Raw genomic sequence first — 12691 nt, 5'->3', positions numbered from 1 at the left:
GGCTGTATGCATTCATTGAGGGATCAGAAGAGGTGTTTATGGAATTTCTCAAGGTCCAGTCAAAACACAGGGCCCTTGGGGTAGAGCTTTGCAGTGGTGGAACAGCGCAACTGGAAAGGAGGGAAATATTTTCCTTTCTTGGAATTGTTTAAAGACAGGTGGGCAGATCCCCGTCAGGTCACTGGTGCTCCTTGTGTTTCTAAAGAAGAGGCTGATTCCAAATCATTCTGTGTTCTGCTTCCTAGTCTTTATTTGCCGTACTGGAGATTGAACTCGTTTGCTCTAGCAATACATTTTTCTTTTCTTATTTTATTTTATTTTATTTTTGGTACCAGGGATTGAACTCAAAGGTACTTAACCACTGAGCTATATCCCCCGCCCTTTTTTGTATTTTATTTAGAGACAGGGTCTCACCGAGTTGCTTAGGGCCTCGCTAAATTCCTGACGCTGGCTTTGTACTCGCATCCTCCTGCATCAGCCTCCCGAGCCGCTGGGATTACAGGCGCGCACCACCGTGCCCAGCCCAACAATAAACTCTTGTTGGAGGAACGAATGATTGAAAGGTTTTCCAGGCGCAGTGGCGCCCCTGTAATCCCAGAAACTCCGAAAGCAGGAGGATCTCAAATTTCAGACCAGCCTTGGCAATTTAGTGACATCCTGTCTCAAAATAAAAAAGATAAGGAGTGTAGCCCAGTGGTAAAGCACCCCAGCATTCAATCCCTAGAACTAAAACAAAACACACAAACAATAAAAAATTTCAAACGAGTTTATAAATGAGTGATTACTTTGTGCCAGGCATGATGAAAAGTGTTGGGCTACAAAGTCTAACACATATCAGGGTTCTTGCCTTTTAGGAGCTCACAGGCTAATGGGAGAGCCAGAACAGTGTATCTATAATTATAATACAAATAATTGCATTGACAAATGAAGTCTTCAAGTCTTCTATACTCTTTGGGACCTCCTTTTTCTAAAACCAAATTCCCAAGCCCTTTGTGATCTCACAGTTTTTATTTACAGCTTTATTGTCATTTCATTTCTTTTTTGTACTTTTTGGGCATATCTTTGCAGCATGGGCACATAGTCTGTAGAGAAGTTAGTTTGCTCCTTTTAGTTTTTCTTGTAATAACTTTGATTGGGATGTGACCTTGATACTTCTTTTATTCCCACTCCCCTTCTGCACTGGGGATTGAACCCAGGGTCACTCTACCCCTGGGCTGTATTTGTGTCCGGTTTAAAAAATTTAAATTTGAGACAGAGTCTCACTAAATTGCCCAGGCTGGCTTTAAACTTGTGATCCTCCTGCCTCAGTTTCCTGCGTAGCTTGTATTACAGGCAAGTGCCACTGTGCCTGCAGTTCTAGTTTTCTCCCTGCCCCCCCCCCAAAAAAAAAAGAAAAGTAGTTTATTAAACTTGATGTACCCATCTCTTAATTCAATAGCCATTAATAACCAACTTTGGCTGGGTGCGGTGGCGCATGCCTGTAATCCCAGTGGCTTGGGAGGCTGAGACAGGAGGATTGTGAGTTCAAAGCCAGCCTGAGCAAAAGCAAGGTGCTAAGAACTCAGTGAGACCCTATCTCTAAATAAAATACAAAATAGGGCAGGAGGATGTGGCTCAGTGGTCAAGTGCCCCTGCATTCCATCCCCAGTACAAAAAAAAAAAAAAAAATTGTTTCACCTGTACCTCATCTACTCTTGCTACCCCACCTTTTTTTCAAGCAAATCCAAGTCATTATATCATTTCATGTGTAACTAATTTATTATGTATCTCTGAATGTTAAGGACTTATGGAAATCACCCAATACCATTTTTACATCTAAAGAAATTGAGGTTTGTTTTTTTTTTTTTTTTGTGGGGTTGAACCCAAGGGCTCCTAACCAGTGAACCACATCCTCAACCCTTTTTTATTTTATTTAGAGACAGGGTCTCACTAAATTGCTTAGGACCTAGCTAAGTTGCTAAGTCTGCCTTTGATATCAGGAGCATCCCAAGATGCTGGGATTACAGGCATGTGCCACCATGTCCCGGTGAAATTGACATCTTAATTTTCATTAATTATCAGTGTACACATTTCCCTGATGGTCTTATAATTTTTACAAGTTTGGATCAGGTTATAAAAGCCCATATATTGCAGTTGGTTGATATGGTTTTTAGTTTCTATTAATCTGTTGCTTCCATGTCCATCTCTAGTTTATTCTCATAATTTTGTTTTTGTTGTGTTTGAAGAAACTATTGCCCTCTAACTTTCCTACACTTTGCTGATTTCATATCTGTGGTGGTGTTTAACATGTTCCTCTGTTCTCTGTGTTTCTTTTAAATTTGATCTTGGAAGTTAGCTTGAAGTGCGATTTTTGTTTCTTCTTCTGCTGCTGCTGCTTCTTTTGTAAGACTACTTTGTATTTGTGTCTTTTTGTGTGTGATATTGTCAGCCTTTAATGATCATTGCTTAGTAGATCCATTTGTTCATTTATGGTTGCCAAAGTGATTATAAAGTATTATATCAATCTTTGTTCAATTAGAGTAATTTTATATTAAAAAAATGGAACCAACAAATTAATTACCCTAGGTATAAATGTTACAGGAAAAGTGGCATGAAAGCTTTGCTTTCCATTTATTTACCATTTCTGAAGATAATAAGTTGTTTCCCTAGGATCTTCACATTGATTTTCTTTTCTTTTTTTCATTTTTTTCTTTGTTGTAGATGGACACAATACCTTTATTTTATTTTTTTTTTAATGTAGTGCTGTGGATCGAACCCAGTGCCTCACATGTGCTAGTCAAGTCTTTACCCCAGAGCCACAACTCCAGACCTCTCATAGTGATTTTCTTCATATCAGTGTGAACTCATGAATTAAATACACTTGATGTGTTTGAATCCTATAGTTATTGTCTCTGTCAGTGGTCAGATTGTCCCATTCAGTTCTAGTTTTCTAAGCTGAGCCTGCAGAGCCTTTGCAAAATCTCGATTTTTTTTTTTTTTTTTTGCGGTACTGGGGATCGAACTCAGGGCCTTGTGCTTCTACCAGCTGAGCTATCTCCCCAGCCCTCGATATTTTTTTAGAATTGATATTCTTTTCTTCTTTCTTTGATACTTGATCTCATTGTGTTGCCCAAGATAGTCTCAAACTCCTGGGCTCAAACTATCCTCCTACCTCAGCCTTCCAAATGCTGGGACTACAGGTGTGTACCACCATAGCTGGCTCTTCATATGTCTTATCTAATAAAGAATGGGTTAGGAAAAAGAAGAATAGAGTAGATCATTTATGTTGCCTCTTAACCCTAAAGCTACCACAGTCCTCAAGAAATAGGTAGAACAGAATGTTAGTATACTAATTTATAGAGAAAGAAACTGAGACAGAGAAATTCAGTAATTTGCCAATGTTGTAGAGGCCATTGAAAGCAAAATTATGACTTAGCTTTGTCATCATCCAGTGCTCTTTTTCCAGTTTACATACTGTTTTTTTCTAAGCCTAAGTCTGTTAACTAAATATAGTATTTACTATAAGGGAAAATTATTTCCATCAAATGAGGCAAAGTTCAATTAGCAGACTTCGTGTTTTCAATTAGGGTTTTTTGTTTGTTTGTTTTGTTCTTGTTTGTTTTTTTTTAAGTTGTAGATGAGCACAATACTTTTTTTTAAATTTATTTTTATGTCGTGTTAAAGTTCAAACCCAATGCCTCACACATGCTAGGAAAGCACTCCACCACTGAGCTACAATCCCAGCCCTCAGTTAGGTTTTAATGTCTTCTGTTCTCTACTCTTTTACAGCAACAACAGGAGGAAATTGCTACTAAGAAACTTCGACTGACAAAACCAAGTAAATCTGCAGCACTCCATATAGATTTGTGTAAAGCTACTTCCCCAGCGGATGCTTTGCAGTACCTACTGCAGTTTGCCAGAAAGCCTGTTGAGGCAGAGAGTGTGGAGGGAGTGGTCAGAATTCTTTTGGAACATTATTACAAGGTAAGAAGATCTTGAGGATCTGATGGGATTATTTGTAAGAAAGGAATATATGCAGAATGGGTTACTATTGTAAATAAATAAGGTGTTCATTTGGCAAGATTTTGGTAGGCACTGTGGGTACAAAGATAATAAAAGATGCAAATCCTATCCTCAGAAGCTTATAGTATACTAGATGGAGACAGACATGCAATTGATAAGGTGTATCATATTGCTAAAAGTAGTGTTTGCTCAGTGTATACAAAGGGCAGTGTGAAGAACAAAGGAAGAGTTAACATCAATCTTGACCCTTCTGTAACTTGATTTGTTTCTGGAATGAAATGTTCTCTTCTGTTCCTGTTCTAATTTAAGGCCCTCATATGGAGTTGCAATGTATCTCTCTCTCTTTTATTTAGCAAAGTACCTTTATTCTTTATTTCTCTTTTTGTTTGATGCTGGGATTAGAACCAAGGACCTTGCATGTGGTACATACAGCACATGCTCTATCACGGAGCTATATTCCCTGTTTTCCCACTGCTGCTCTTAAAATTTTGTGGGGCTACTGGGGGTTGAACCAGAGGTGCTTTACCACTAAGTTACATCCCTAGCCCTATTTTAGTTTTTATTCTAAGACAGAGTCTTGCTAAATTCCTGAGGCTAGCCTTGAACTTGAGATCCTCCTGCCTCACTCCTGAGTCTCTGGGATTATAGTTGTGCACCACCACACCCACATCTCCATATAGTTGGCAATACTTATTTTTTGTTGTTTTGATGATAGTTGTCCTACTGGGTGTGAAGTGGTATTTTTTTGTTGTTGGTTTGTATTTCCCTAATGATTAGTAATGTTGAACATCTTTTCATCCATTTTTAGCTATTTACATATCTTCTTTTTTTTTTTTTTTTTTTTTTTTAGCATATTAAGCAGGTTTTATTTAAAAGTAAATAATACAGACTTCTCCCTGGAGGGAGAAGAGGGCCATGGCTGATGTTCTAAAGTCCCCACATATCTTCTTTAGAGAGATGGCTAAGTACTTTGCCCATTTTTGTATAAGGTTGTTTCTTCTTTTGAGTTTTAGAAGTTTAATATATCTTATTTATTAATCTCCTCAAGAATGTAACCTCACAATTTATAGAACTGGAAGAAAGAATAAACTCAACATCAGCTGAAGGAGCAAAATAATTTAGGGTACTGCTCTCTGACTGCCTAATATGTGCTCATTTTTGTGCTTATCATTTTTCCCCCAGTAGTCCTCTGAGGTCGTTATTAGCCCCATTTCACAGGTAAGGTTCTGAGAGCTTAGTTATCTCTTTAAGACATTGAACAGTGAATTGGGTGCTACACCTAAGTCTGGCTGATTTCAAAGCCCTTTCTGTTTCTGTTATAGTTCCCACAAAAATGATGTTCCTAAATTTGTGTACATGGGGAGTAGGATGCATGCCAGGATTTTAGTTCTTCTGACTACATTTTTTTTTTTTTTTTTTTTTTGGGGTGCTGGGGATTGAACCCAGGGCCTTGTGCTTACAAGGCAAGCACTCTACCAACTGAGCTATCTCCCCAGCCCCTGACTACATGTTTATTGTCTCTTCCCTCACTTTAGGTCTCTTTGTTGTACCTGGTTGTCTCCTGAAAAACTGTAGGTGGGAGTTTAGGAGTTGGTCTTAAAGGCACTTCATCTTTGAGCATACATTTAAATAATTTTTATCTTTGGTATAGAAATATTACCTAATCTTAGCACTGGCATTTTACATATTTTTTTTTGAGCAGTTTTTTAGTGTTAGGTATTGTGTTATGTACTCGAGTATACCAAAACTAAAATGGCCAGTCTACTTATCTCTTGGTCTCCCTTGTAGGTGGGGCCCAGACTGGTGACCTAAACTCAGCCCATTATACTTGCCTGCCCTAGTCTTCTAATCAGGATCTAGTGATCCGAATGAAAAAGTAGATAGAAGCTGGGTATGGTGGCACACAGCTATAACCCAGTGACTCAGGAGACTGAGGCCGGGGGATTGTAAATTTGAAGCTAGCCTCAACAGTTTAATGATATTTTGACTCAAAAAAAGAAAGAAAAAAAAAGGTGGAGTGGTGGGCTAAGGGATGTAGCTCAGTGGTAAAGTGCCCTTGGATTAAGTCCCCAGTACTGAGAAGAAAAAAGAAAGAAAAATCATATAGAGTCTCCAGAGACTTCAAGAGCATTGGTACTTACAGCAGAGTTGGGTGCTCAAGCCTGACAGTGTTGGAGGTATAAGTGGCTGTGACTGAAGTCTGACATGAGTACACAGTGGAGTTAAGGTACAAACTGCACATTTTTGGTTAAAAGATAATGATATAAGGAAGGCATTAAAAAGAAGTTCTCATTCACTTTGTAATATTGGGGTATAACAAACTGAAAAAAAGATCAAAAAAACTTTCTCCTGAAATACATCAGGTTAATTTTTCAGAAATGAAGCCTTAGAGTACTTGGATCCCTGAATCTCTTTTGGCATGTTACTTTCCCATGTCTGTTCCTTTTTGTGGGTTATCTAAGAGTAGAGCATCAAGATGACAGTTGGTTCTTTTGTTCCAGGAAAATGATCCATCTGTGAGACTGAAAATTGCATCATTGTTGGGTTTATTATCAAAGACTGCAGGATTTTCGCCAGATTGCATTATAGATGATGCCATTAACATACTACAGAATGAAAGTAAGTTGCAACTTAACAACTGTGTAAGGAGCTTAGTGGTAGAGTATTGGCTTAGAATGTGCAACTGGGTTTGATACCCAGTATCACAAAACAGAACAAAACAAAACAAAAAACAAAAGCAACTGTGTAGCCAGAGCAGAAATCTTTAGTTCTTTCTTTTTTAATAGCAATTTTAAAAAATTTGTTCTTATTGGTTATATATGACAGTAGAATGCTTTTTGACATATTATACACAAATGGAGCATAACTCCTCATTCCTCTGGCTGTACATGGTGCCAAGTCACACCAGTAGTGTAATCATACATTTATATAGAGTAATAATGTCTGTCTCATTCTGCCTTCCTTCCCATCCCCACCACCCCACTCCTCCCCTCACTTCCCTCTTTATAATCCAAAGTTCCTTCATTCTTCTTTTGATATGTTCTTCTTTTTCTAAGACTTTGAGATGTAATGTTAGATCATTTATTTGGTGACTTTTAATCTTTTAATGTATGAACTCAATGCAGTGAACTTTCCTCTTAGCACTGCCTTCATAGTGTCCCAGAAATTTTGATATGTTATGTTGCTGTTCTTTACCTCTGAGTATTTTTTTATTTCCTCTCTGATTTCTTCTGCTATTCATTCATCATTCAGTAGCATGCTATTTAGTCTCCATGTGTTGGAGTAGCTTCTATTTTTATTTTATCATTGATTTCTAGTTTTGTTCTGTTATGATCTGATAGAATGCAGGGTAGTATTTCTGTTTTTTTGTGTTTGCTGAGATTTGCTTTGTGGCATAACATATGGTCACTTTTAGAGTAGGTTCCATGCACTGCTGAGAAGAAAGTATATTCACCCTGTGATGGATGAAATACTTTATATATGTCCATTAAGTCTAAATCACTGATTGTATTATTTAGTTCTATGGTTTTTTTGTTTAGTTTTTATTTGGAAGATCTACTCAGTGGTGAGAGAGGTGTGTTAAAGTCACCCAATATTATTGTGTTGTGGTCTATTTGATTCTTGAAATTGAGAAGGGTTTGTTTGATGTACATAGATGCTCCATTATTTGGGGCATATATATTTACGATTGTTATGTCTTGTTTATGTATGTTTCCCTTAGGCAGTATGAAATGTCCTTCTTTACTCCATCTGACTAACTTTGGTTTGAAGTTCACTTTGTCTGATGTGAGGATAGAAATCCCTGTTTGTTTATGCAGTCCTTGTGAGTGATAGGTTTTTTCCCAACCTTACACCTTCAGTCTGTGGACTTCTTTTCCTAGCAGGTGAGTCTCTTGAAGACAGCATATTGTTGGGTTTTTTTTTTTTAATCCAGTCTGCTAGTCTATGTCTTTTGATTGATGAGTTTAGGTCATTAACATTCAGGGTTATTAATTGAAATATGATTTGTATTCCTGGTCATTTTGGTTTATTTTTGGTTCTTTTTGTTTTTGCGGTGCTGGGGATCGAACCCAGGGCCTTGTGCTTGCAAGGCAAGCACTCTACCGACTAAGCTATCTCCCCAGCCCCCCAACCCTATTTTTGGTTTTTAACTTGACTTAGTTTCATCTTTGCTTGACCTTTCCTTTAGAATGGTTCCTTCCTTTACTGGTTTTTGTTGTTTTTTTCATTTCCACCTCATGTAATATTTTACTGAGAATGGTCTGTAGTGCAGGCTTTCTAGTTGTGAATTCTTTTAACTTTTGTTTATCATGGAAGGTTTTTATTTCATCTTCAAATCTGAAGATTAATTTTGCTGGAAATAAAATTCTTGGTTGGCATCCATTTTCTTTCAGAGCTTGATATATTTTATCCCAGGACCTCCTGGCATTGTCGAGGGTCTAGGTTGAGAAATCAGCTGAGATCTGAATTGGATTCCTCTTATATGTAATTTGGTTGTTTTCTTTCACAGCCTTTAACATTCTGTCCTTATTCTATGTTAGTCATTCTCATTATTATGTGCCTTGGTGTGGGTCTGCTGTAATTTTGTACATTTGGAGTCTCGTTAAACCTCTTATAGTTGATTTTCCATTTCATTCTTCAGATTTGGGAAGTTTTCTGGTATTATGTCATTGAAAAGATTGTGTATTCCTTTGGTTTATATCTTCACGCCTTCGTCTAGTCCAATAAATCTTAAATTTGGTCTTTTCATGTTATCCCATATTTCTTGTAAGTTCTGTTCATGGTTTCTTACCATCTTCTCTGTGCAGTTGACTTTATTTTCAAGAGTATATATTTTGTATTCATTGAGGTTCTGTGTTCTAAGTGGTTAGTCTGTTGGTGATACTTTCCATTTAATTTTTAATTTGGTTTATTGTTCCTTCATTTTGAGGATTTCTGCTTGATTTCTTTTTATAATTTCTGCTTATTTATTGAAGTGATCGTTCACTTCCTGCATTTTCTCTCCCTTACCATCCTTTATTTCGAAGATCAATTTAACTATGTCTTTTCTAAACTCCTTCTCTGACATTTCTTCTACTGAGTTGTCTATGGATTCTGTTGTTGGAATATCTTGATTTGTTTGAGGTGCTTTGTTCCCTTGTTTTTTCATGTTGTTTGTGTGTCTTCTCATCTAGTGTTATGAATCTGAGGCAGTACAATTTCTGCCCTATAGTCTTATAGTGTCCTGAAGGCTTCTGGTACCTCACCTTTAAGGGGGAGACCAATATTAAGAGCACCCAATGCAAACAATATACAACCTTAAACCAAGTGGCCCCTATTAAGGTGTCTACAGTTTTGTCACAATAAACAGAAATAATGTGCTCAGTTATTGTCTACAGTATATAAACAGTAAGTTTGCTAAAAGGGTTTACTGTTTCAAATGATGGACAATGAGGAAACAGATGCAGTGTAAGATGTGATGTTTATGAGGGAGGAGAGAAGATAGAGGTTAAAATTTATAGTAAGAGTGAGGCAGAAATTAATAGAAGTTGGCTGTTAGTATGAGAGAAGTAAGAGGGAGAATCTAGGGAGACATACAGGTGAGCAAAAAATATATATACAGATTTAAAAAAGAAAAAGTAAAAATATAAGAATATGCAACAAAACTGTAATATTCTATTCAGACATCCCCTTCTTCAATAAATTGATATATGAATAATGTTTGGCTTCAAAGATGGTAGAGGTGTGAGGGGCGGGGGGAGAAAGAATGTCTCAATGGAAAATTGAATGATTGCTTCCGATGGCATTCAAAAATTTTCTCAGCTTCCCTTCCCCAAGTGGGGTTTTCTGAAGTTTGATGTTAACTCCAATCCAGTGGGTGCCGGACTGGTTGGGTGGGCGAGCCAATAGTAAGATGTCCTCACACCCTCTTTTAGTCTTCCCACCCATTGTAACTACCCCCTTCCATCCCTGCACACTTCAGGACTCACTGAGCTTGAGAGAGCCTGGTTTTCTCCAGTTTCTCCAACTTCTGCTCCCCTAGGGAACTGCCCCTAGTCTCTGGCTTTCCACAGGCTTGCCAGACCCCACGCAAGCCCAGCTGCAATTTGATGGACCTGGGTTTCAGCTTCCCCAGGCCCTGTCTTGCTGCAGTCCCAGGATCCCAATGCCCTTTCAACTTGCAGAGAGACCACCAGGGATGTGTTCACACAAAGGAGCAACCCTGTAAAGAGGCAGCCAAGTAGCAACCACTACCACATTGAGCAGAAGGACCTCATGGGCAATCAGACCTGCAGGTACCCCAGTATATCTCCAGGCCCTGGCCTAAGTCCCCAGACTCAGGTGGCCGCAAACCTGCAGGCCTTGGCTGGTGTCCCAAGATGACAGCAGCTGCATGCAACCAAACATGTAGTACTGTGACAGTGGACTTCCAGGCACAATGGGCAGCGGGTGGTCTGCAGGTAGTCTGTAGGCTAACTACGGGTGAACAGCCAGTGGAGGTTGGGTGGCTTGCGATGGGTAGGTGAAAGGCTGGCAATGGGCAGGCAAATGTCAGATGATAGGCGGTGGTCAGAGAGCAATTGGCGTTTAAAAGGCAGGCAATATGCTGGCAGACAGCAGGTGATTGTTTCCAACTCTTTTTGCTTTTATTTTTAGACAGCTTCTCACTAAGTTACTGAGACTGACCTTGAACTTGTGATCCTCCTTCTTCCACCTCCTGATTCCCTGGGATTACAGGCATAGTTTTATTGTTTTTTTTTTTTTTTTTTTGTGATTACTGGGGAGTGGTTAAGAGGCACTTAACCACTGAGCCAACCCCCATCCCTTTTTGTATTTTAGTTAGAGACAGGGTTTCACTGAGTTGCTTAGGGCCTCACTAAATTGCTGAGGCTGGTTTTGAACTCTCTATCCTCCTGCCTCAGCCTCCCCAGCCGCTGGGATTACAGGTGTGCACTACCATACCTGGCAGTTTCATTGCTTAATAGCTATAATTTATTGACCTCTACCAATTATATTTAAGGTAGTTTACTTAAGATAGAAGATAGATATATTAGGTGAGAAAACTGAAGCTCAGAGAAGTAACTTCAGGTTACATAGTATATGGCAGAGTTGATGCTTTATTCATTCCAGTGCATTAACTCAGAAACCACAAGAAACCTGGTCACATGGACCATCACAATCTTGTGCCCATGAAAGTATCATCTCCCAGGTCTTGTATGCATTGTGTTATTTCTTTGCCTTCTGTTTCCTTGTTGATGCCCACTATAAAATGTATTCTCAGTGTTGAGGTGAAGTACAAAACTACTTCAAACTTTTTATTTTTTGTGGATGGAACTTGAGAGCATTATATTAAGCAAAATAAACCAGACTTAGAAAGTCAAGGATGGTATGTTTTCTCTCATGCGAAAACTATAGAGAAAAAAGGAAAAGCAGGGTGTGGTGGTATGCCTGTAATCCCAGCAACTTGGGAGGCTCAGGCAGGAAGATTGCAAATTTGAGGCCAGCCTGAACAACTGAGGCTCTAAACAACTTAGCAAGACCTCGTCTCAAAATAAAAAATATAAAGGGGCTGGGGATGTTGCTTAATGTGAAAGAATCCATGGGTTCAATCCCCAGTATATATATTTAAAAAAAAAAAATTGCAAAAAGAAAAAAAGGCAAGCAGGGGGTATGGGGAAGATCTCATGAAAATAGATGGGAGACCAGTGACTAGAGAAAAGGGGCCAGGAGGAGAGAGGAGGGAAGGAAAGGAGAGGTGCTAGGGAAAGAAATTGACCAAATTTTGTTATTTGCATGTGTGAATATGTCAGAAGGAATCCCATTATTATATATAATTATAATGCACCAATAAAAATTTTAAAAATTAAAAAAAAATTTTTTTGTTCATCTGGTCTTATATTAAGTTCTGTTACATAGTGCCTCAGTTGCCTTAATGTTTATTTTTAAATTAAAAAAATAATTTAAAAAATATTGCTGTTTCTGAAAATATTATATGTTTTTTTTTTTGGTGCTAGGGATTGAGACTTGCTAGGCAAGCATTCTACCAACTGCATTATATTCCCAACTCTTTTTTTTTTTTTTTTGTGGTGCTGATTGAACCTGTGCATTCTTTACCACTGAGCCACACCCTCAGTCCTTTTTATTTATTTTTTTATTTGGAGACAGAGTTGTGAGCCTTCTTCCTCAGCTTCCTGGGTCCTCAGGATTATAGGCCTGTATCATTGTGCCTAGCATTATTTTCTTTATTTGACAGAATTGGTCATAGTTTCCAAGAAAAGTCTTGGGTTTTTTTGGTACCAGGGATTGAACCCAGAGTCACTTAACCACTGATCCACATCCCCTTTTTATTTGTTTTATTTTTTTTTTAATTTTGAGACAGGGTCTTTCTAAGTTGTTTAGGGCCTTGCTAAGTTACTGAGGCTGATTTTGAGCTTGAGATTCTCCTTACACAAGCCTTGAGCCAGTGGGATGACATGCGTGCACTACCACATCCAGCTGAAGAATAGAGAAGAGAGAGAGAGAGAGAGAATATTTTGAGATAAACCTCAATCTAGCCTTTAAAAGAAAGGGACTCAAATTATGTCATATTTATGACAAATGGCTCTTCTATTTTTTACTAAACTTTCTAATTCTGTTTCATAATTATCTCTAAGAAATTTGATTTAGGTCTTTTCTGGGTTTCAAGTTCCTGGCCTACTGAAATGCACAG

The 12691-nt window shown here is 38.3% G+C and overlaps 1 protein-coding gene across 3 annotated transcripts in view; it reads left to right on the top strand.

The window, feature by feature from the left end:
• The window catches only part of Ints4 (integrator complex subunit 4), a 105646-nt gene that overhangs the window by 506 nt on the left and 92449 nt on the right, over window positions 1–12691 (top strand). For all 3 annotated transcript variants that reach the window (XM_047517423.1, XM_047517421.1, XM_047517422.1), the window contains exons 2-3: window positions 3769–3963; window positions 6504–6621. In XM_047517423.1, the coding sequence (XP_047373379.1) occupies window positions 3769–3963; window positions 6504–6621 (313 nt within the window). The remainder of the gene's footprint in view (window positions 1–3768; window positions 3964–6503; window positions 6622–12691) is intronic.

The sequence above is a fragment of the Sciurus carolinensis genome, chromosome 11 (genome assembly GCF_902686445.1).
Source record: "Sciurus carolinensis chromosome 11, mSciCar1.2, whole genome shotgun sequence".
In the NCBI taxonomy this organism is placed as follows: domain Eukaryota; kingdom Metazoa; phylum Chordata; class Mammalia; order Rodentia; family Sciuridae; genus Sciurus; species Sciurus carolinensis.
Note: the sequence above shows the minus strand (reverse complement) of the source record. Positions and strands in the feature narration are given on the sequence as shown.